Below are 24,761 nucleotides of genomic sequence, written 5' to 3'. Positions count from 1 at the left end.
GTCTTCAAGTGACCAAAGGCATATTCCCTGCTATATTGTGTCATGCTCAGAATATCAGGTGTGAGAAGAAGGACGAAGGGAAGGTATTCAGAGTGATGGCATTTGTCTTCCCAAGTAACTATTATGTGTGATGGAGCCTGGGAATGGCTAAACACCCACCTGTTCAGGGGAAGCAGTGAATAAATCCCTGGCTTCACTTTCCCCATTAAGCTGTCTTTATCCCAGCCCAGGAGTTTACCAGCTTTTATCCTTCTCAATCGCTTCCCCATCCCACCAGGAGAGGGTGAGCAAGTAGCTGTGTGGTGTTTAGTTGCCAGCTAGGGTTGAACCATGGCATGACACACAAAACACTTTTTGTGGCTTTCAGACAAATAAAAAGCCTCTGGAAGATATTTCTCATTTATAACATTTTCTGACAAACATCTGGAAAACCACAGTGAATCCATAATTTCTAGATAACATTGTGATAACATTTCTAGATAACTTGGCTTGGAGTTAAAATTCACTTGAAGACAAATCACAGACCAAAACTGCATGGATTTAAACAGAACTTACTTATTTCTTGTACAATTATGTACCCAGGTTCCAGAATCAAGGTGCAGGAGGAACAAGATAGCACAGCTCTGGCAAATAATGGATCAAAGTTTAACACTACACAGTGGCAATGTCTGTGGCTCCTTAAGATACAATGCCAACTGTATTACAAGTCAAGCACTGCCTATGGCTTTTCAGGCCAAGAGGAAAGTAGATGTGATCAAGGCCATTAAACAAAGTGGAAAAAAGATTAACTTCTGGGATTCTTTCTCAATGGAGGGAATGAAACTGATATCCATATCTTTTTTACTTTTTAAAAACAAGGTTTTATTAAAGGCCTTTAGATCACTAGCTAAAAAACCCTCCTGACTAGGAAACAGTACAGACTGAAAGAGGGCCCCCAGCCCACAGTCAGAGTGAGCATTGCTTGATGTGAGAAACAACATGTTACATGGCAAGAGATAATTCTGTGGTACTTGGTCATGACTCCCAGTACTCAGTAAAAGGATACCAGAGATCTCTCTTCCTCATCTCTGTTAATGGCAGGATCTGCTCAATTCAATCTAATAAAACCTGTCTTTCCCATGGCTTTTAATCCATGGCTTTACTCCACAGTTTCCAAGACTAGCTATGAATAGAAGCTATAATTTCTTAAACTAAAAGAAGAATATGGGACAAAAATCACAAAGAAACATGCCCATGCCTGACAGCAGAGCCAAAAGCAGAACCCCACTTTCCTAAGTGACACTGCCTTTAGCCATGAGGCCATACTTTTATACTGCATCCTACAAAGAAAAGTAGATCACAAAAACACACTGGATGGAAAAATGTCGTCAAATACATGAAGTATTTGAGGAAACTGATTATTTCTAACATAAGACAAGCTCTAAAGAAGTAAGGGGTTTTTTTCTAACAACAGTTAAAACTGGGTTCTTCTGCATCAAACAGAAAGTCATCCCCATCACCAGGATTCATAACCAACTTTGCCAACAGCCTCATCTGAGGGGCAGAGCTCTGAGGAGGTGGGGAGCTTGGGCTGTGTATCCACCCACAGATGTAGTCCCTCCAGGTCAGGTTTGAGGCTTATTTGCAAGGCACACATGTAGGCAGCTTGTTTTGAGACTGCCTGGCAGCAGAACAGAGAATTCTTGGGGGACATTGTAAAATCCAGCACTATTTATGCACATAAAATTGTGATCAGAAGCTCAGGATGCAGGGTTTCCTCCAAGCTTAAATCCAGTGTGCAACAAGAAACCCTGAGAGCCAATTCTACACATTGGTACAAGGAACTGTAGGACTGATGCTGCTGATAGGCATGCTTTTATTTGAAAACTCTTCATCTCTTTTCTTTTGGTTTCACTGCATAAAGCAGTGAATGGTCTCTCTTACCAAAAGAGGAGGCCAATCAATCCTGATTTACCAGCTCTGTCACCTGCCACAGAAACACAAAACTAGAAAACTGGACTATGCAGAAAAACAATGTAAATAATTGGACAACTTAAAAATATTCAGGGGAAAAAAGCCAATTAGAGCAGCAGACACAAGACAGACTTAGGAATGCATAAACTCACAACTTAATGTAGCCGACATCCAGTTCCATGGACATTTCATCACTTCACATAAATAAAATTTGAAGTAAGTATCTAAGACTGCCTTAGGATGCTCATTAAAGGAAAATGACAGCAGCAAAACCAGCCTCAGCATGAATTCCCTAACCCAGTCCCTATCAGACAGGAAGGAGCTGAGGCACCATGAACCGGCACAGCAATATCAGGAATACAACAGCCCTGCAAAAAATCTGGTGCTTAGAAAAGATACTACTAATACTCTCAGCCTAAATGTTGTATGGATTTGTTTTAGAACAGTCTGAAATGTTGGAAAAGGTATACTAGGCATTGCCCTCTCTGCATCCTCCACTGTACCACCTTCCCATCTCCCTAGCTACTGGAGAGGAATGGTGATTATTTGAAATATATCTCTCCAGTATTGCCACAGTCCTTGCCTAGATGTGCATCATTCAGGATACTGCCATGAAGTGCTCTCAATATAAACAGGAGGGAAGACAGATTCTTATGAGCTGTTTATTATATATAAATATTTCATGCCATCATATGAATTACATATGTAGCAGCATGTAAACTCCAGATAGTGCCAACTTGATATGAAACTTTTGGAGAAATCATTGGAGAAATCCTCTCATATTAGAGAGCTGGGCACATATCTGCACTTTTCATATCCTGAAACTGTGATTCCTGCATTCCTAAAGCAAAAACAAAACAAAAATGTTCCTTTGGAGGTTTTTGCATCTGTTAGGTGTCTGAAAGGACACATCTGCAGAACAGAGAGGTGTAAGGGGAAGGGTGAAGTAGCAATTGCAGTCAAGATCCACCCAGCTCAGCTAATGTGTTCTGCCAGGATATGGCAAGTCTGTTTTCCGATCTCCCACCCAGAAGGACTCGAGCCTCTCTCACTCTCCTGGAAGTGAACAAAATTTAACTTCAGGCAATGGCAGGAGACAGAACCTCAAACTTTTGTGCTGGCAGTGTTTCTTTTCAACATTGAAACAGAGTCCATATATTTATGCACTCTATGCATTTGCATGAAATGCATAAATATAGGTACAAAGACCTATTTTCACCAGTATCCTATATCTATCAGGAGATAGTAGCAAAATTTTCAGGATACTGTGTAAAAAAGCAGCAAGGACAGAATTATCTCTTTCTCCAATGCATACAAGCAGATGCCTCAAATTCCCATGTAAGCACTCCCCAAGACAAGGCCACACTGTGTTATTGTAACCAATAGACCTAATGTCTCACTCTTTTCTGTCTTTCAATTTCTGTGTTTAGTCTCTGAAGGGGTATAATTGGAATAAATGCTGCAAACACAGGTCTCTCTCTTCAAAGAGCATCTAAACCACTGAGAAATGGTGAAGCTTTCCACCTAGCTTAGCACATATTCCCTTTATACGTGGAAAAGAGAGATAATGTCAACAATTGACATAAATCAATTCTAGTATACCCCATCTAGGGTAGGAACTCTTTCAAGGACTCATCCAGAAGACACAAAGGAAACAAAACTGTGGAGGCCATCCCACACCCTGGGCGAATGCCAAGCTCTTCTCAGAAGTTCCACTCTCATAACACATTGTAAACCTGGACTTTCAATTCCCTAGCTTTTGGAAGTGCTTAAACAAAAACAGCCTTTGAAAGTTTGATACTGTTTTGACCTAATCTACTCAGCACCATTGACCCAAGTTTGTAAAATATTAGACTGTCTTAGGACTGCATAGTAATGAATAGTTAAAAAGAAAAAAAAGAAAGGGAAAACAAAGAACCCCACACAAGCGTTAGTTTCTGTGCTATTTCAGAGTGCAGCACTATGAAGACAACAATAAGTTAAACAGATTTAGTCAGCTATCCAAAGAGGTGAAATGCAGGTGGATACTTTCATTAATTCACATTCTACACAAATAAATACTGGCATCACTAACAGGCTGAGGTTAATTAGCTCATCAGAAAGTCATTAAGTCTAGAAGACAATCTCAATACAAGTACAGTTGAATGGTAAATGTGCAAATGCATAAAACAAAAGACAATGGGTAAGAATCTGGAGTTATCTACTGATCTCAGATTCACTACTAACAGGACATACTGAATAAACATAATGGTTACCATTTGTTAATTCCACATGGAGAAGAGTCCAATCCAGGAAATTTTCCTCCAGACCACTCACATGCCTGTAAAGATTCATGCCATTGACAAGATGCCTTGCTTGAAACTTCCAAAACAATTCCCATGTTTGTAACTTCACGAAAAGGAAGGGCTTGTTGCATAGTGTTTACAGTAAAGTCAAAGCAGTTGCATTATACTGGACTAGGAAAGCAGGAATCAGAAATCTTAAGTTTCTAATCCTGCTACAAAGAACCTGAACAACATTTTCAATGTTGTTTGAAAATTACTGCCCACTTACTCATCTGTACAAGGCTATAAAGAAGGGCTTGTTGCATAGTGTTTACAGTAAAGTCAAAGCAGTTGCATTATACTGGACTAGGAAAGCAGGAATCAGAAATCTTAACTGTCTAATCCTGCTACAAAGAACCTGCACAACATTTTCAATATTTTCTGCCCACTTACTCATCTGTACAAGGCTACGGATCTGGACTAGATGTGACTGGAACATGCTACAATATATTTAATATTGCTTAAGTACTATGAAATCCTTCTGTGAGAGATGGCAGACAAGCATACTTTTTGCCATTCCAATCAACTGCAAAATTCTGTCTTCCCATAAAAATCTAAGTACTGGCAAGAACTTCTGAAGCATAACAGCATGAATTGTTCTTTATTTGATTACTTGTGTTTGAATAAAGCATGAAGAAATACCATAAACGTACAAATAGATTTAATCTAATTTGGAAGATGAATAGTTGGAGAAGCTGTTACCATGAATACAGAACATACATCAGTCTAGGACATCATTAAGAAAGAATTTCTCCTCCAGAACAACATAAAGTACTGAAAGAGAAAAGAACAATGATTTTTTTTTTCAGCAGCTGAAGAGCCAGGTATTAAAGTCAGGCACATGATACAGTTTTGCCACCTTCAGCCCATGTTCTAGGAACAAGCATCCAGGTGTGAGCACCTCTGCCCCTGCAGGTGCAGGCAGAGCGGGCAGGCAGGAGCTGTACCCAGCCCAGCAGAAGGATGACAGCCCTGCCAGCTGTCACCATCATACCAGTGCCACAGGCACAAAGGTGGCACATCCCTGCCATCAAATGGCTGCAAAAACACCTGTGAGGCTGAGGGAGAGTCAGGTCCAGACACATCTGGCAAGCCTGCAAATGAAGAGTCATTTGCTCCTGCAGATGGCTTCAGAGTCAGAGCTCAGTCCTTCCTCAAGATCTGGGTGTTTATAACCCTCGCACACGAGGAGGCAGTCACCTTCAGAGAGATGTCCCAGGAGTCACCAGCAGGGCTAGAGTAATACTTGCTAATACTGACACTGAGATTACAAGCGCCATCCCTACCACAGCGAAAAAGCCTGCCAAGCTTTCTATAGGCAGTATCAGGAAACCCAGTACTAATTGTCCCTTTATAACCTTGCTTCATGTCATGTCAAAATGTTCTTGCTTGAAGGGAAGACCTTTTACAAAGGGTTCCTGTTTTCAAGCCTCTCTAGATCTTTTAAAAAAGCTTGCTGCAGAACATTTCAAAAGCGAACTTCTTAAAAGTTATTAATTTGGCTCCATCAGGCACTTCCTGACAGTGGGATATTTGCAGACACTGCTCATTTTTTTTCCTCCGCTGGACTTGCTTTTGGAAATATCTTTAACTGAATCTATTTAACTGAACTTGAACCTTCATAAGAAATTTAATATCTTCACAGCTTATTTTCTTCAAAGGGAACAGATGACCAATTAGGATCAGAGTTCAAACTCCAAAACATGGAGCCCATTCTGCTCCTTCCTACCAGAGAGGGTTCTGCCTTCACATCCAATACAACTGGTATGCCCCAGATGAACCCCAGGGTTTCTGTCACACACTAACAACCCACATGGCAAAAGCGTGCATCTGGAGGTTTCAGAACAAGGAAGGTAACATTACTACTGAAGTCAATCAGATTATACATGCTGCATGTGACACTGGCAAAGCAGACAAAAGTAAAGCAAAATCCTGAATGGTGCCTCTGTACCAAATGTAGAAACTGCATTCATACCTTTTTATACAATACTTATGCACCTTGAATGGTTTTATCCACATGAAACTAAGGATTAATGGTTTTCTTTGATCCTAGGCAGGAGTTTACATACATACCTTTCATTAAAATTGAGGCAAATAAGATACCATTTCAGTTCACTGGTTTTAAAAAGTTAAGACAGTACATGAATTTTGGCTTTCGTATCTTTTCACTACTTCACACTTGCCTATCAGTCCAGATAGATTATTCTTAATGTACCTGTACAATTACAAATTAAACAGTTTGCACATTACAAAAGCTCCCGTAACAGCTCTAACACATCCTTAGGTGCTTTTGCACAAAAACTCTCAGCTGTAGTCACATCTTTTTCCAGATGAGTGACTTGAGACTGAAAAATTAAGTCCATTAAGCATCTGAGAATTTACATGGCATCAAAATAATTTCATATTATCCATGGTCTGTGCTTGCCCTTATCCTCTACAGTTCATAAGGTGCTGCACATGCAGTCTCCTCTGCCTACTTTCCATCTACATTAAGCAACAACCATATGTTTATTAAGAACACTCCCCTAACACTCTTTTGCCCTGAAAACAATAGCAGCATATTCCAGGGTTGATACCCTACTAAAAGTAGAAGGCATAAATACCAAGGAGAAGGGGTCTGTACAAGACAGCCAACTGCAACAAGGAATCACCCACTCCGCAAAGGGAATTCTGGGGTGAAGCTGCAAACTGAACTCTCAAATCTCTAGCCTAACATACAAAAATGAGAAAAAAAACATGCTAGGAAGCAGATATTCAAACAAACGGGAGAGGATGAAAATCTGTATTTCTTTCAAGGGAAAAGGATTTTAAATTATTTTTGTTAAATCTGCATCCAACACCTAACTTCAATACATGGGAAATGGATTTATAAGGCACTTTGAAGGGCAGATGGTGCAGCCTTTCCTTCTGCAAGTATGAAAAGTAAAGAAATGACAGGAGAGGCAAAACCCATGTGGGAAGTGGTTGTGCCAGGGCTGAATCATAGATGGAACTGAAGAAAGCCTAGAAAAGAAATAAAAGAGGAAAGCACAGGAAAAAAAAATTTAAAAAGAGAACAGGAATGCAGCAGCCAGGGAACTGGAAACTATTTCAAATAATGAAATCAATAATGCAGAAAAGAGAGAAGAAAGCCATCCTAAGCCAAGAAGGGTGGAACAACAGTCCAGAGCAAGGCTGGGAGGAGGAGGAGGAAACCAGGTCAGAGCCGTAAGTGGAGAGAGGATTATGTGGCAGCTTGAAGATAAGGTTAAAGAGCTTGAGCTTCAGGCAGCAAGAGATGAGGAGCTGAAAAAGCAATTCAAGGTAGAGAAGATGTAGTTGTAGCAATGAGAAAAGGTGGCAAACTGTACCTTCAGGACAGTGAATGTGAAGGCAAATTGAAACCACACAAAAGAAAACTTAAAAAGAACCCCAAACTCACAACAAAAAGCCAGCAGCCACCCAGACTCCAGAAGCTGGTGTGAAAACTGCAGGAACATTTTCAGAGCCTGAGGAGGACTGATGTTACCAATGAACCACTGGTGCTCAGAGAGTTTCTTTGGCTCGCTTCTGCCCCTGCCACAGCCTTTCATCCAGCTTCCTGCCTTCTCCCAAGCTCACCCTTGCATAGCTTTCTCAGGACTAAGAGACTACAAGGAACAGCACCCATCTCCTGCACAGCTTCTCTTTGACTTCAATTAGGATCAGAGAGCTCTCACTGACTTTGGCAGCGTCTGATTTTTTTTTTTTTAATGAGTCACCTTCCCTTCTGCAAGAGAGGAATAAACCCATGAACAGAGATGCAAGTAAGAGTGGGGCTGAAGCACACATGGTCTTCTCAGTTCTCTCAAAGCAGGCAAGGAGCCTTCTTGCTCCTCACCAGGATCCTGGAAATTGCCCAGCACCTCCCAGACACTTCTCAGGCTGGGTGGGGGGATGAGGTAGTGGCAATTTCAGCATGAAAAACAGATAGCTCTGGGAAGCAAGAGAAAATGGCCCCAGTTCATGGAGGAGCAACATGTGTTCCTTCCTCCATCATCTGTTCTGCCTATGCATTGCACAGCCTCGTACAGATGCCACAGGCAGGCAGCACAGGTTTATCAAAAGCAGTTGGATACCTTCACTGCACCTGTGGAGCAGGTCACACCACAATGTGTGGGCAGCTGATGTGCCTCACCACAGCAGCACAGAGCTGCAAAGTCTCTGCAAACACACACACAGCAGGCACAAGTATTTCACCCTGTGCCACTGCCCAGCACCCACGTTTTCCAGCACTTCATCACTGTGGATGGCTATCACAGAAATAAATGCATATTCACAAGCTATTCTTAGCGTTCACCAGAGAGGCGATTACCAAATTACCCAGTTACATAATCTCTTTTATATAATCACTACGGTGCTTTTCTCCTTATGCAACATGGACAGTGACCGTGGCTGGCTGAAGTAGCTGCTTCCCCAAGGAGAGCTACATCAGCAGCTCTGTGGGTGGACATAGTACTGCATAGTGCAGGTGGACAGAGGAGTGACAGCAGGAGCTGCTTCAAGGCAACCAAACTTTTCAGTGTGTGTGCCTTCAGCCCAGGGAGGACACCACCATCCCTGCCCACAGGGCTCCAGAAGCTGCACGGAGCAAAGGTCCCCTGCACCTCAGGCTGGTTCAGACAGCTAAACCAAAGGCACCCAGCACCCTCCAGGCAGCCTGTCCCAGCACACACTGGAAGCGAGTGGGATGTCTCCACTGACTTTTAAAGGCCTTTGGATGGAGCCCAGGATTAGGGCTTTAATAAAAATAGGAAGTCAAGATTACTACAGAATTAAAACAAGCTTAATCCAAATCCCCCTGGCTTTGTGCCACAGCTGTGCCCATGGTTTCTGTCCACAAGGAAAACCAGGTGAAGCTGCAACCTAAACGTGTTCCCACAGGATGTATCCCCTGTGACAGGCATACACGCACACAGTGTGGGTCGGCATAGCCAAGCCAGGAAGTTTCACCAGCCAGGTTTTGGGCACATTTGAATGTCTCCTACAATATTTTCAGGATCCCACCCAATGCCTTCTAGGAACACTGCAGATAGCTATACAGATGATTGCCACATACAGGGCATAGTGAGACCCAACTTGCTAATACTCATCCTGGGCTTTAAGGAGTCAGCATCAGAAGTATTACTCCCAGCATAGGAAAAAACAAATCTAAGACCTGGATTTCAGAAAACAGAAGCTCCAAGATCTACAGATCACCCGCAGATTCTGAAACATTTTTCTATCACCATGCTACAAGTTCAGCACTAAGTTCAGCTGGTTGCATGGTGCTGGCATTATGCGAAAGCCCCAAAATGCCTTAGGTTTTCCTCAACATTATGCAACTTGTAGTATCTGGCTATTATTAGGCACTTATGCCTCCCCTGCTCCCTAGCTTCCCTAGAAATACAGGTCATCCTAAGAAATATGCAGGCAAACATATGCAGCCTTAGTGTAGCACTGTAACACTTTATGCAGGGGCCCACACAAGGTTAGGAACAGAGACCACTATTGCTTCAGCTACAGAAAAAAAAAATGAAGCAGCCTAACATTATCTTACACTATCTCAAACTACAGGATGACCCAGTTCTGAAGAGTTTAAACCTAATCCCACACGCTATTAGTATTTCCGTATCACAGCCAAGAGATGTGAATTGCTTTAGTCAAGAAGCAGATGAGAGCAAAACTGGGGTCCCTGATGCAAAACACCACTACACACAGTGCAGCCCATCATGGCAGTGCTGCTTGATAGTTCAGGATCAGCAGGCATCCTCTGCACCATTGCTGCTCAAAACGTTGAAAGTCATGGTTATTATTACTGACATATGTTTGGAATAGGCAAGACAGCACTCAAGACAGAAGCATCTTATGTCAGCCTGAAAAAGAAAAGCAGACCTCGAAAAAGTAGATTTAAAACTTCTTATGCCCCCATCCTCCCCCAAGTTTTTCTTTTTTAGGCTAGACAATTGCCTGACCATTTGAAAGCAGCATGTTCAGAGATCATGTGTCCTCTCTTTTGGACTGAGATTCTGCCAAACTTATTGGCACTTGAACAACTGAAGGTGGACTTTTATACCCATTACCCTTCCTGTAATAGGTTAAACCCCTGGCTCTGATTGCAGGAGGGAAATAAGGCCCTGAGCTGGGAACTCACACTGTAAGAGAGCCAGCAGCAAATTCCTGGATCTCACTTGCACCAGTATTGAGAGAATTATCTGTAATGATGAGCGATGCATTTTTCCACCTTGAGGAGCAGAAATGAAAGAAAACACTTGCTTGACTCATCCTTGCCTGGTTTTTGCATCAAAAGCTGAAGCACTTTCAGTCACTCACCACCCAGACTGAGAAATGCCACATTTACAGATATAATTTACATTTACAGATATAATGAGGAAAGCAGAAAACAATTTACTAAGTTAGCAAGTTTTCTATCCACTTCAATGAAGAGATTTAATAAAATTGGGAGAAATAAAACACTGAGCAACACCTGAGCAATTCCCTAGGTACAGACCCTTACACTGTCTGCTGTCATATCACCATGCCTAAACAGTGCTGCACAGTTGGGTATCAATCTCCTGTGTTGACACTAAAGGGACTGTGTGGTATAAAACCAGCAAGGTATAAACACCTGGCCTTTTCTAGTTAGACAAGGAGATCACCTGTCCAGAAAGGGAGAAAAGCAGACTCTGACCAGGACACACAGAAGAATTTTGTTGGTCTACCCACAGCCATCAGACATGCATGCAGCAAGACACAACTGTGCCTGCCAAAACACCCCAAGTCTGCAGCAACGCAAAAGAAGCCCATCTTTGCTACTGCACTCATTGATTTTATTTTTCTTTGCTAGTATGTGTTCCCTGACAGAGCTCCTAATTTACTGACAACCTAACCTCTGGATGTGCCACTGACTGAGACCCAAAAAGATAAACATGCACAACAAAACACTCCTCTCACATCAAGTATAACACGTGCTACCCATGGTCTTCAGTCTGCTGTCAGTGAGATCTCTGCCACCTTCCCACATCCTCATGTTCCTCTCATACTAATTTCATTTCAGGGATCTCCACTTCTTCATACTCCCAGGGAAGATCCAAACAGACTGGAATGCATGTAACTAGAAAGGCATAAGAAAATATAAAATGTAACTACCTTAAAAGGACAAATCTTTAGAGGTATTGGCTACATTCCTAGAGTCCACAGCCCTCACATCTTATTCCAGCAGCACAAGACCTTGGAAGGAAGGATCCATCAAAACTATTGCCAGCTCTTTAGGTGCCTGATGCCTATCAATGTCAGAGGTGGGAGAGCAAGCCAGCTGGCACAGCATCTTTCCTACTCAGCTGGAAACAGTGAGCTTGTGCGCAGCCAGGACTGGAGTCTAGGTACACTCCCATCACCCTGCTCAATCACCCTTCACAAATGGCCACTTCCCACTCCTCTGGAAAGTTCCTCTGAACTTTGAAACTAAGGCCCAGATCACGTCACAGTCACTTTCAATGAAAGGCCAAGGTTTTGGGATTTTTTTCCCTCCAAATGAGAGAGGTGGAGTGAAGGGTGCAGAAGAGGAGTGCTGTGCTTGTAGTTACCCTTGGCTGGACTTGAGGACAACGGTCCCTCCCATGTTGCAACTGATGCTGGACCTTCCCCAGAAGTACAGTCCATCCATGACCCTCTCCTGCCCCACAGATGGGAAAGACTGGGGAGGCCATCAGCTCCCGGATGAGAACTTCTGCCATGAGAGACACGTGGCAGGTGATTTGGGAAAATGATATGACTAATTTTTCCAGAGTAGTAGCTAATGGCATCTTTCAGGCAAAAATAAAATTTAAAAAAAATCATACTCTGCTAGTTTCCCCTTCTAGTAGAGCACAGAAAAGGTTTCCATGATTGCCTTTCATTCCAGTACAAATGCAGCATCCTCTAGGGACACAGTTTACCAGTGGATGTGGCTGTGTTAAATTTACCATTGGACTCAATGACCTTAAAGGTCTTTTCCAACCAAAAGGATTTTATGATTCCCATTAGGAGATACCTAATGTATTGAAACAAGCAGTGTGCTACCATAACAAGCAGTCCTGCTCCAAGCCCTACATTCCCTCTCCTGCCTTGCAGCAAATTTAATGATGCTATACCACGGCACAAACCTCTGCTGAACCAAGGTAAAAGGATTCCCTCTCTCTTTTTTCCCCCCAGACCCTTTTTTTCTGGCTTAGCCATTCACAGCATCAGTGGGTTGATATGATTCTTTAGTGGTCTCACAGTCACTAGAGCTGCAGGAGCTGGCAAACCAGGGATTAGAGACCACCCTTGCCAGCAACAACCCACACCTTCACTGCATGAGATACAGATAAGGAAGCACTTCTTGCTATTTCCTTTTCTTTAAAAAATTTACCAGACCGAAAATGAGTCATTGAGAAAGAAGGAAGAGATTTTTAGCTGAGCTATTTAAAACACAGGTGTAGCTAACACCTATTTAGCATGAAGCTGAAGACACACTTCTGAAGAAAAACGTTTCTAACTCAGCAGTGATAACTCTTCCATTGAATATGTGAGAAACCTGTCAAGATATATTGTTCTCAAAAAGGAAAAAAAAGGAAAAAAGCATGCAAAAAACCCAGACTCTCCTCTCATGCCCTTCTGAAATACCAGACATGGCATTTCATCTCATATCTTACTGTTCTGGTATCAGGAAACTGATAATATCCACTATTTAAGACCTTAGCTTTCCCTTGACTTTAAACTGCTATTTAATGCCCAAGATCCCAGGTATGTCCCCAGACTTCAGACAGACCTAAGATTCATTTCCCAAAAAACATTGTTCAAGCAAACAAAAAAAAAGCTTTTAGAAAGGCTTTGCCTCTTACTAGTCCAGAGAGAGTTTATATTTGCCATAACAAACTGTAACAGGATGTCAACAAAACCTTCAGCAAAACAAACTCAGCTGCATTGCTGAGCATACAAAGCAACAAAGTGTTGTCAAAAATTAGACACAAAAAGTAAAATATTTTAGCTTTACGTAATGTTTTTTTATATGGATTTTACTTTTATATCGGCACAAATTTGAAGTAAATTTGTAGCCACCTTGCCCCAGCAAGACATATTTTAAAATATTTAAAATATTTGTTTTATTTTAAATTCTGTTTAAGCATAAGCTTAAGCATTAATCTCTTTCTGCCTGTAAATTCAACCTACACTGATGACCAGAGCAAGCCTCTATATGGGCACATTCACTGCAGTTTTTCTAAGTCTCTTCTTAGTGGAGAAAACCAAAACGAGTTTGTATTAAACCAAAGAGTTTCAATTGACCACTTTTTTAAACTGATTTTAGCTAAATCCATTTTAAAAGAGCACCTGAAGTCTAAGGGCTTGCTTTGCCTAAGTTTAACCTTCCAGCCACCTGCATTAGCTGAGTGGAAAGTAGCAAGAGGAAAAAGAGTCAGACAACTTCCCTTTTATGAAGAAAGCATAACAGAAAGTGCTAAATATTTCTGACTGTCACACGAAAATACAAACAGATTTAACAGACGCTTCTTCTAATTTAAACAAAAAAACCCCACACCAACCAAGCCCAAAAAACCCCATTTGCACCTCCTCTTAGAGGATGCAAATGGCAGTCGGCCACCCGTTCCCTACCCACAACCAACAGGAATCTGTCTCCTCCTCAGCAGGAGCAAAGTGAGAAAAGTGAGCGAGCTCAGTCCTCCCGCCTGGAAATCACAGCCCATCTCGCTGCTGTCAAGAAGCAGGGAAGGCTTGCCAGCACCAGTTGGATTTCCAAACTATAAATCGTAAGAAAGCTCTTTCCTGCCTTCACTCAGCAATGCAATAGCTCCTCTGCAACCAGCTGCAGGACGGTAAAGAAAAAAACCCACCAGAAATTGTTTAAGCTGCTAAATCCGTTATGTAACCAAAACTACAAAGCTGGAGAGGGTTAGTGGCCACATCTACACTAACAACTCTGTAGCAGATTTTTAGGATAGATTTTTCCCCTTATTCCCCCCAACCCCAACTGAAAGAATGAGAGTTAAAACATCAACAGGGCAGTATCCAGACTCCACAGAGAGGGACATCACAGAGACAACAACACTGGTGTGCATGCACGTTTGTACATAAACTCTTACAGTACTTTCTATAAAGGAAAACCTGACTACTAATGGATAGAAAAGAATCCCAGGAATGGGGGGAAGGGGAGGATGTAGTGGTCCCCATAATCATCACAAATTTCTGAACTCCACCTGTGGCTACCATGATTAAAACGTGTAGCTTTTTTCTTTAAGACTGGTGGCTTTCCCCATCTTAACATTCTTGTTCCTACAAGGGGTTAAAAAAAAAAAAAGCCAAACAAAAGAAAACCAAAATTCAAACAATCAAACTAAAATTAGAAACAAACCTCTTCAGGAAGAACAGAAATTTTTGGTTTCTCTGATTTGATAAAATCTCTCCTGTTGAAGCCCACTTACAAAAATAATGCTGAAAAGCTCAACACAGCAGTTAACCAACTGAGGAGTACCAGCCAACTTTGCTTTTACTTAAACAAATCTTGTATGACAGACTGTCGGGAGTACTTGAATTTTCTTTCAAGATAACACATTTTGCCGTTCCTATGACATGTCCATTTTCTTGTTCTTTTTAAAAAAGGCACTTGACTCTTGCGTAGTATCTTTCATCTGACAAATTAACAAGAGGACTCTATGGATCACTGGATTCTCCTGGATACAATATAGGGGCCAATCAGAGGTTTAGGCATCTGAAATTTTTTGACAGTTTTGAAAGTTGAGGCTGCCCAGCAAGCTTCTCTGCAGCAGCAACAATAAAACATCATTGTTACCACTGCAGCACAGACAGGGTCCTCTGTTGGCCTGCAACAGCTCTGTTCAGCTTCCCCATCCTTGAGACGAGCTTCAGCTACTGAGCTCTCCTCCATCCAGCACTTCAACAGCTTGTGAGAGAGAAAGCAAGCACTCGGTCTGAGAAGTAAGCCCCACAGAGACACTGGTGCCCTCATTCAGGCTGAAAATAAGCTTGTTTCATCAGGGGGTGGGGAGACTGCCTGTTTAGTTTTATTTTTTCCCCATTCCAAAGACATCACTATTCATTTAAGTCACATTTAAGCTCAGACAACCAAAGCCCTTGGGATCACTGATAAAAGAGAAGCAGAAAATCTTGATATATATGCCCCAAACAGGTCATCACTTCGAGGACCTCCTCAAATCTTCCTATAAAACTAAGAGCCAACTGAGACATAACACAATCCTGCTGACAGAACCACAAGCCAAGCTAGCAAGCAAGACTACTGGTTATTTGTGAGTGCAGAAATTGTATAACCCAGTACTGTGGGTATACTGATAATTCAGGCTCCTGGTGAAAAAGGGCATATCAAGTAACTGCAGTTAATAACACACTGCTATCTCCAAGTAGCCAAATTAATTTGAAAAAGACAGATAAAGATTCAACAGTCTTCCTTTCTTCCTACGAGAACCAAAATTACCTGTCAAATTGTCCACCTCATTTTACCTTACTTGCTAAACTGTTCAACTGCAATTAAGTCATGAGCAAAACACATGACATCTTTAGCTTTTCCCCCCTAACAATGTCCTCTCAGAGCAGAGCTTTCTGGGTCCTGAGGGTTGAGATTTTTCTTCCACCATGGTCTTTGTGGTTGCAGTGAAAAAACCCTCATCACACAAGAAAACTCAAAATTAATTCCCCTCTCCCACCATCACAGTGCTCTTGTTTTTTCTGTAATTAGTATGTCTCAAGCTTGTCTAGAACAAGGAGAGGCATTTTAGCACCAAGAGCCAGCAATTTCTTATGTGTAAATCCTGCTTCAATGGTGATGCCTTTCGTCACCTTCATGAAACCACCCACCAGCACATGGAAGCTCCTTCCCCTGCCCTTCAAGCCCCTCTTCTGCATCTTCTGCCTTCACATCAGGAAGAGCAAACCCTCACTTCCTCGTGGGAAACTGCCACAGCCAGCTACTGACGAGGCTTCATTCAGCCTGAAAGCCACCAACACACACACTCCTCACATCCAAGCTCACACCACCATGAACTTGATGTATACTTAATGGTGAAGGAGTTCATTCCTCTCATCATTATAACCAGAAATGGTGGTTTTGCAATACACAAACATTTTACACCAAGTATTTTGGGTAATCTACCCAAGAAAAACCTAGCTAGAACCAGTAAACCAGTGGTGCTCTGACAGACTAAATGGGTTCCTCCCCACAGTACCTGGGTAAGAGTCAAAGCCTTTTGCAAAATGATGAATGAAAACCTTATTTCTCAGCTCACACTCTGTTCAGTAATAACTAAGATCATGTTGAAGCTGCAAACAGATTTAAAACAATTGCAACAATGTTAGTTCAGATAATATCCAGTATAGAACTTTATGCAGAAGACAGCAAAGTTTCATGCACCAAAAACCTTCAAAACAACCAGATGTCTCTGATTAAGTTATTTAAACCCCCAGCACTTTGTTTCTGGGCATGCAGAATACAGCCTTATTTACACAGCCATCTCATTTTAATAGGCAACCTTGGAACTTCCAAAAAAGAAAAAAAAAAAATCCACAAAACCAGATGGCAAAACAAACATTCAAGATTAAAGGAAGAAGGGGGGAAAAAACCCCACAATTAAAACCAGTACAAAAGCTTAAATAACAGCAACACTGGCTGGATCCAATGAGGATTTATGCAAATTACTTTTTTCAGGCACGAATGATCTTTTCCAGCAGAATACACGTTAAGAGAGCAGACACATCTAATCAAAGAGATCCTGGAGGGGCGAAACCTTTCAGTGTCTCAGATGAACACAATCCCTCAGGGAAATGGTGGTGTTTGTTTCATTTAATCGACATTTTGCTACTCCTGCTTTCTGAAGAGCTGCTGTGGAGTCAAGAGCAATTGAGGGCTAGAACCAAGGCCAGGTTTACAGCCAGAGAAAAGAGATGCAAATCGATTAACCTGTAGAGTTACACTAACCTGTAAAGAGTTTACATTAAGCGATGATTTTGATCTGAGTGTTTTAATGGGATGATGCTGGATAGCACAGTGGGCAACACACCAGAAATCATTCATCTACGTAGGTGGCATAAACACGTAGTAAACATAATTTTCATGAATTATATCCATTACCAAAAGCAGTAACTACACAGCCAGCACTCTGGTTTCCATGTATGGGTTTGGTGGCATGCCGTTTTTTAAAAAAAATAAATTCATTTCCTGTCTAAACTGCTCTATCACAGAGGCAGTACAGCTCTTCAACCTCTCTGACACTTTCAGCTACATTGCCTCTGGGCTTTATGAACGCAGAGATGTGCCTAGGACAAGCCCACGGGCGTTTCCGAAGTCCCCCCGGCACGCTGCCACCGCACGTGTCCCGGCGATGACTCCAGCACGCTGCCCAACCTGCCACGGGGAGCCGCACAGGCAGCGTGCCCGCCCGGCTCTGCCCCAGGGGGCCACTGCTGCCCCCCGCCCGTCCCCAGCTCCCAGGTTAAACCACGCACCAAGAGACAGCTCGCCCCCAGACAACATCTGCCTATCTGCCTGCTGAAAAAAAGGAGCAGCTTTCCCAACCCCCTGATCCAGTGTCATCCCAGCCCACGGGAGGGAGGTTTAAACTAGACAATCTTTAAGGTGTCTTCCAATCCAAACTATTTCATGATTCTAGAACTGCGTGGCACAAATCCCCCCTCCAATTAATGCAAGCTCCTAATTCACTGTTTCTTTGGTCGTTGGAACTACGAAAGCTGCGCTATCCAGGTTTTCCCAGAAGTTTAACCACGCTGCACGGTGCCGCCACGGCTCCTCGTGAGCTGATGCCGCCGCACCTCTATCTACCTCGCAATGGACACTTTGCCCACGAAATGAAAATAAGAGAATAATGAAGATAAGAGATGCACCTTCAGTCTAACCCTTACTGACAGGCGCAGGCTTTGCTTCCCCGGACAGTCTGCCAGTCTGCTGCGAACGGGCAGCTTCCAGCAGCTTGTGCCCCTGCGTACAGGTCCCGTGTACCGCGGATAATCTTCCTCTGCTCCAGCAGTGACACCCCGGACACCCGGCGGCCGCGAACGCCCGTGACCGCCGCAGCCGCGCCGGGTCTCGCCCAGCCCGGCCGCGCAGCTCCCCCGCACTGCCTGTGGAGCCAAGCCCGTTCCGGCAAAGCCATTAACCCCAAAATAAATCACCTCCCGCGCACGCCCCCCGCCTGGGTGCGGGCTGCAGCTCCCCTCGCCAGCCGCGCAGTTCCAGGTCGCGACCCATCGCGGAGCCCCGCGGGGTGAACCGGGGCTGCCGCAGGGCAGGGAAGCTCTCCCCCCACGGCCCACCTCACCTCCCACAGCAGCGAGAGCAGCAGCGCGACCCCAGGGTGGAAGCGCTTCATCTCTCCTCCTCCTTTTCCTCCTCCTCCTCCCGCGGCGGCGGCGGGCTCGCCCCTCCGCCTCAGGCGCGCACGGGCGCTGCCAGCCGCGCCATCCCCGACGGCGGGGGAGCTGCGGGCGGCAGCGCGCACGGCGGGCGCACAGGCAGCCGGGGGAGGCGGCCGCGAGTAGCCCGCACCGGGGGCAGAGGGACGAGGCGGGGTAGAGCGGCGGCGGGGCGGGGAGGGAGGCGGGGAAGACCCGCAGCAGGGCGCGGGCGGGCTGACCCGCCGATCCCCTCAGCGACAGCGTCGGCTGCCGGAGCCGAGCGAAGCGGGGTCGGGGCGAGGCGAAGCGGAGAGCAGCGGGGCTCGGGGCAGGCGGCACAAAGGGGCCGGGCGCCGCCGCCGCTGAGGGCGGGCTTTGAGGCTCCCAAAGCGGAGCTGATCCCCCAGGGCAGCCACACCCGGGCTTTGGGGTCCCTCCAAGGGACCACCTGGTACCTGGCGGGGTGTGCTGGATGCCCCGCGCACCCCGTGCCGCCTGTGCCCGCAGCTCTACGAGAACTGGCACCCCGGGCAGCCCGACAGCTACTTCCTCTCGGGGGAGAACTGCGTGGTCATCGTGTGGCACGACGGGGGCCAGTGGAGCGACGTGCCCTGCAACTACCACCTGTCCTACACCTGCAAGATGGGGCTGGGTAAGCCGTGCCACCCCCAGCCCAAAGAGGGGCAGCGAGTCCACCCTCAGCCTTTTGGGGTTTATGCAATGATGTGACCCCTCCCTGCAGTGCAGTGCGGGCCCCCCCCGGCCCTCAGCAACGCCCTGGCCTTCGGCAAAGCCAGGCAGCGCTACGAGATCGGCTCCACCGGCAGAGGAGCGGCCCGGCCCGGCCCCGCCCCGCGCCGCTGCCCCGCCGGGAGGGGGCGGTGGCGGCGGAGGAGGGACCCCGGGTCTGACCCCGGGTCTGACCCCGCGTCCGCCCCTGCCCCGCACCGCGCTGTGCCCCTGTCAGCGCCCCCGCACCTGCCCCCGCCCGAGGGGACAGTACCGGGTGGTACTGCGCGGTCCGCGGGTCGGCCGTGACCGCGACACCCCTTCCCGGAAGAGCGATCTTCTGGAGTGAATCCAGAGGAGGCAACAAAGATGCCCAGAGGGCTGGAGAATCTCATCTACGAACGCTAAAAGAGTTTGAGCTCTTCAGCCCTGAGAAGAGAAGGTTCTGGGGACACTTTAAAGCAGCCATCTAGTACCTAAAGGGGGTTTATAAGAAAGATAATGATGGATTTTTTTTTACCTGTAGTGATAGACTAATGGTCAATGATTTCAAACTGAAGGAGAGTCGATTTAGTTTGGACATGGAAGAAATTTTTTGTGATGAGTTTGGTGAGACATTGGAACCAGGTTGCCTGGGAAGTTGTGGATGCCCTATCTCTGGAAGTGTTCAAAGCTGGGTTGGATGAGGCTTTGAGTAACCTGGTCTTGTGGAAGGTGTCCCTCCCCATGGAATAATCTTTGAAAGTCCTTTACAACTCAAATAATTCTGTGGTTCTGTGATTCTATAAGGTGTTCCCTCTGCCAGCCTGGTGAGTGGGAACATGAGCTGTGTGTCTAGGCTTAGCTTCCCTTGCCCATGCAGTAACCTTCGGCATTTCAGAGAAGAGGTCTGGTCCTTCATTTCCTCAGATACTTGGTAACAGCCCTGGGATATCTACCTGTAAAGGTCTCATGACAAATCCTAAACTGGAGTGGAGGAACTCTCCAACTCCGGTACTGATCTCTCCAGCTGCAGGTGGCTGGTGGAGTTATGCCTTGGGTATTTCCTTCAGCATGATCGTCTTGTCTGGTGCTTTGAGCATCCTTTTCCAAGCCCATTGCACCCTTACCATAGCTGGACACTGTATGCAGTTGGAGGAAGGCACAGCTCTTCTCCGAGTTTAGGAGGATTAGAGGTCTCTTGCTCTTGCTTTGTAGGTAAGCTAGCAACTTACTCCTCAGGGGAAAATCAAAATAGATAAGGGGGAGAACTGCCCCATTTCCCTTTGAATGGCAAACCTTTCCAAGTAGCATTTCTGAAGAAGATACACCTCCCCCTGTCCTTTTGTGGGTTATCTATTAAAAAACTACTTGCACATCCTCACAACTCACAACTCCTTTGTTCACCACTTCCCTGTCATCATAGTATTCAAGCAGGAAACTTGCCATTTTCTGATGCCACATTGCAGCAAAACATCATCAACTGGCTATTTTTTTCCATACAGCGAACTTGGGTGGGTTTACAAGTGTCTTCCAGCTGGCACCATTAGTCATACGTGCTCTCAGGCCTGGGTCACATGCTCTAAGTAAGAAGTAACTGTGTACAGGTTCCTGCACACTGTATGACATTGCAAACTCAGAGGCAGCCTGCTCAAGTCCTTTTTTGAGAGCCACTCTTTTTGATACCTATTTTTGTCTCTGTTTGATGCCAACCAATCAGAAGCTGTGAGATGACTTTTTCAGATGAATGCTTACATCTCTAGTTCAATTTGCTCGAAAGTCCCTAAGGAAATGTCATGGCCATTGCTTTGTCCAACAGTGAAGTCTGAATAAGGCAATTATACACACAGGTCTGTACAATCTGAGTTGAAAAGTTGCACTTTCTTATATCTGGCATATTGAGAAAGACACATTCTACACTGGGTATCACCTCAGAGGGATCGGCTTATATTGTCTCAACATAACAATTCAAAGTCAGGCATCACTTCAAAAAGGCTCCAATTTATAGAAGTTTGAAAAGGATGGTTTTCAGAGCTCTGTCCTGATGTATGGCTTATCCTAAACTCCCTTCCCATTCCTAATTTCTGTGTTGCATGACCCAGGAGACAGTGTTTTGGAGACACTCAATGACTCTTCATAGAGAAGATGAAGAAGAGCATAAAGATGTTTAGGGACACCAAATGAATCTGAATGTCAGTGCTGAGCACAAGTGCTCTGTGCCACTGCTGTGTTTTCCAGGGTGCTCTGGCAGCCCGGAGACAGGCAGAAATCCTGACAGCACAAATTCTGGGAGAACTGAGAAAGTACTAAGGCATAAATAAAACTTGGGAAAGAAGTCTGGCGTCTTGCAGCCTAAGACACTACCACTCTTGAAGGCTGACGCTGCCAAAATTTTCAGCTGATGGCCCACTATCAAATGTGCCTGAGCAAGAGCAAGCTCTAAAATGCATTTCAGTTAATAATTAACACATATATCACTACTGACTTTAGTCTGAGAACTAATAAAGTGTTGGAATTTTTTTCCTCAAAAAAAGATTTCTGCTAAGATTAGCAAGAGTGAGATTGAAGTAGTAGGGGGGCTGGAGGAAGAGGAAGCTGCCCAATGTGGAAGCATGTGCTTCCCAGTGCATAGTTTATTATCCAGCCTAGATAAAGGTATGGATGTTCCATGCTTTAAAATTCTTTCCAGGCCAACATAAGCTGGAAAAGGGAAAACATCTCCTGACCTCAAAATAAACAGTTTCATGTTCTGTTTCAATCATAACTCAGCTCCCCTTAGTGATGTCTTTTTTCATTTATACCTAGCTCCAAGAAACCATCTTCATCCCCAGGGAAAGCCCATTAGCTTCAATGGAGTTCAAATACAAATGAGCTTGGCTCAGCATGTGGCATTTTCTCTACAGAAGTGCGAGTTGCAGCAGAGCCCCTTAGAGCTTGTCTAGGCGAGAAATGAACACATTTCCTCCGCCGTGCTGCAGCTTGATGGCGAGGCAGCTTGACACAACAGAGAAACAAGATAAGGCTTTTGTGGGAGGCAAGGTGCCTAGCTAAAAAAAACAGCCCATTTCACATCCTGAGTGATATGAAGATTCTAGTCTCTCTTCAGTTACTGTGTTCAAAAAAGCTTAAAACTCCAGAGCTTCCAGAATCTCTGTATAGAAACAAATATCTATATATTTTAAATGGAATAAAATAGTTTCAGGAGCAGTAACAGTAACAAAGCATTATTTTACCTGATTGAGGCTTGTACTGAAATATTCATAATATGCTGCTTCTCTGTGGAATCTTAGGTGTTCCTCAATGATATTGCCATAATTCTCTCAGCAGTGGTTGCCAATATTAACATATTTCTTTTAATCAGCTCCCTCTCTTTCCTGAAATGTAAGAGTGTACATTATTTTTTGATACTGCCACTCCTTTGTCAATTTTTCAAACTGAGTAACAGGTATAAAAATTCCTAGGGGGCACTCACAGTGCATATAGATGCATGTCTTTTGTAGACCTTATTTATTTTGAACACTTGAATATTTGTAAATAAGTAAAAAATAAACTGGTTGTATTGAGCACTTCCTTGTTTCTGTTGAAACAGTTGTGTTGATTCCAATACTATTGAGAAATACTCAATTCCACAAGGGCTGTGTGTGAAGCAGATAACCACTTTATTATGAACCAACAAATACATCATTTGCTTCCCTGTATGAACTGTAAATAATTATGTACCTCTACAATTTTGTATTTAAAATATTTCACTACCTTCTTCATAGGTGCTGTTAAAAGTTAGCCAAGTCCTTAGCTGTTTTCCAAACTCTCTATTTTAAGTGTAGGATCACCTTAAATGTATTTTGAGGGTTTGGAGATTTTTTATGATTATGTAAATGGCAATAGCCTTTATCAGTAAGTTAAAGAAAGCCCTTTTAAAGTGCATAAAATATTCAGTAAATGTCTAAAGCCTTCAAAAATCATAACTGGTATCTGTTGAGAACCTACACTAGCATTATTCATTTAAAAAAAGGTAGGAAAAATATTCATGAATGCAGCAATAGCCAGCCAAAACAAACACAGCATTATATTTCTGCCATTTTTGTGTCTTGTTCAAAGCAATTTGTTTATCCAGGGTGTGTTTAAAGGAAAAAAACAAAACAAAACAAAACAAAACAAAACACCATTGTTTTCTAACTACCAAGCTGCTTACACAAAGGTGTAGTCTTTTGGCAGAATAATAATTAAATTATAGTCCCACTTCCCAGAATAAAGGTTATTTTTTTTTCATCACTTGCACCAGTAATTAATCATTGTGATTGACTTTAAATGAAACTTTAAAGGGAGTATGACTCAGGACTTGTTGAAATTTCAACAACCTGCTCCAAATTCAGTCGCATATTGATACCAGGGCCTCTATCTTCAATAATTATGTTTCAGTAAGAGTCTGTGGAGGTTTAGAGAGATGATCCAGATATAGTAGCCCTCTTTCCAGTGGTAATGTAAGAGTTTGTACCTCCTACAACTTATTTTTTGTGTGGAAGGATATTACTGAGCTATGTAGCACTGATTAAAAAAAGTGCCTGATTTGTATTTTAGGATTCTATTACATTCATTGATCTTCATTAATATCTGAAAACTGCATGTAGAAGTCACTTTTCCATAACTAATGACATTAAGTACACCTCACTGAACTGAAACAGAATGGCTGCTTACTGGATTATGCTTTGAGACCTCCAAATAGAAGTTCACGGTAGCCATAGTCACTACTACACTGGAAGTCTAGGTCCACTTGAAAGAAAATATAACACATTTAACAGATATGCTAAGAAATGAAGGTGGAGTGGTTCTCTATAAGCTATTCTACCTGGGCTCCCAAGGAACGGCCCCACTGTCACACACTGTGTCTTTCAGGCTTTCTTGATCGAGTTGGATATTTGTCCATCATATTAAAAAAATAATTCTATAGCAAACAGTATTTTGAGAAGCAGCAACTACAAGATAAGCATTAGTATTCTGAAGAGCAAAGCTTATTGATTAAACATACTACCCAATTCAACCAGAATAGCTGTGTCAATCAGATCAAATGTGGTTTTGTTCAGTTTTCTCAATAAAGAATGGAGTTTTATCCCCTCAGCAAAGATATTAATGCTTTGTGTTAGAGAACTCAGGAGCTGAGAGGGATTATGTTTTTCCTGGAAGATGGATCATTTGTAAATGCAAACTCTTTGTTTGCAGTCCACGGTGAGATGGCAAACGTGCTTGCTGGAAGGATTACGGAAGGTTAAGTTCATTCAGAGTATCGTTACAGCACCAAAGCTCATCGCCAATGAAACATTTAGGCTTTGAATTCCTATTTGGGCTCATGTTATTGATTTCAGC

General features: G+C 43.7%; 1 protein-coding gene across 1 annotated transcript in view; it reads right to left on the bottom strand.

Moving 5' to 3' along the window:
* Nucleotides 1-19,060, bottom strand: part of VOPP1 (VOPP1 WW domain binding protein) — a 61,998-nt gene extending 42,938 nt beyond the window's left edge. Inside the window, exon 1 of the mRNA XM_039715215.1 lies at nt 18,617-19,060. Within this exon, the coding sequence (XP_039571149.1) occupies nt 18,617-18,667 (51 nt within the window). The 5' untranslated portion in view covers nt 18,668-19,060. The remainder of the gene's footprint in view (nt 1-18,616) is intronic.
* Between the last annotated feature and the right edge of the window lie 5,701 nt (nt 19,061-24,761).

This window comes from Passer montanus, unplaced genomic scaffold (genome assembly GCF_014805655.1).
Source record: "Passer montanus isolate IOZ18808 unplaced genomic scaffold, ASM1480565v1 scaffold32, whole genome shotgun sequence".
Classification (NCBI taxonomy): Eukaryota; Metazoa; Chordata; class Aves; order Passeriformes; family Passeridae; genus Passer; species Passer montanus.
This window is presented reverse-complemented; position numbering and strand designations above follow the sequence as displayed.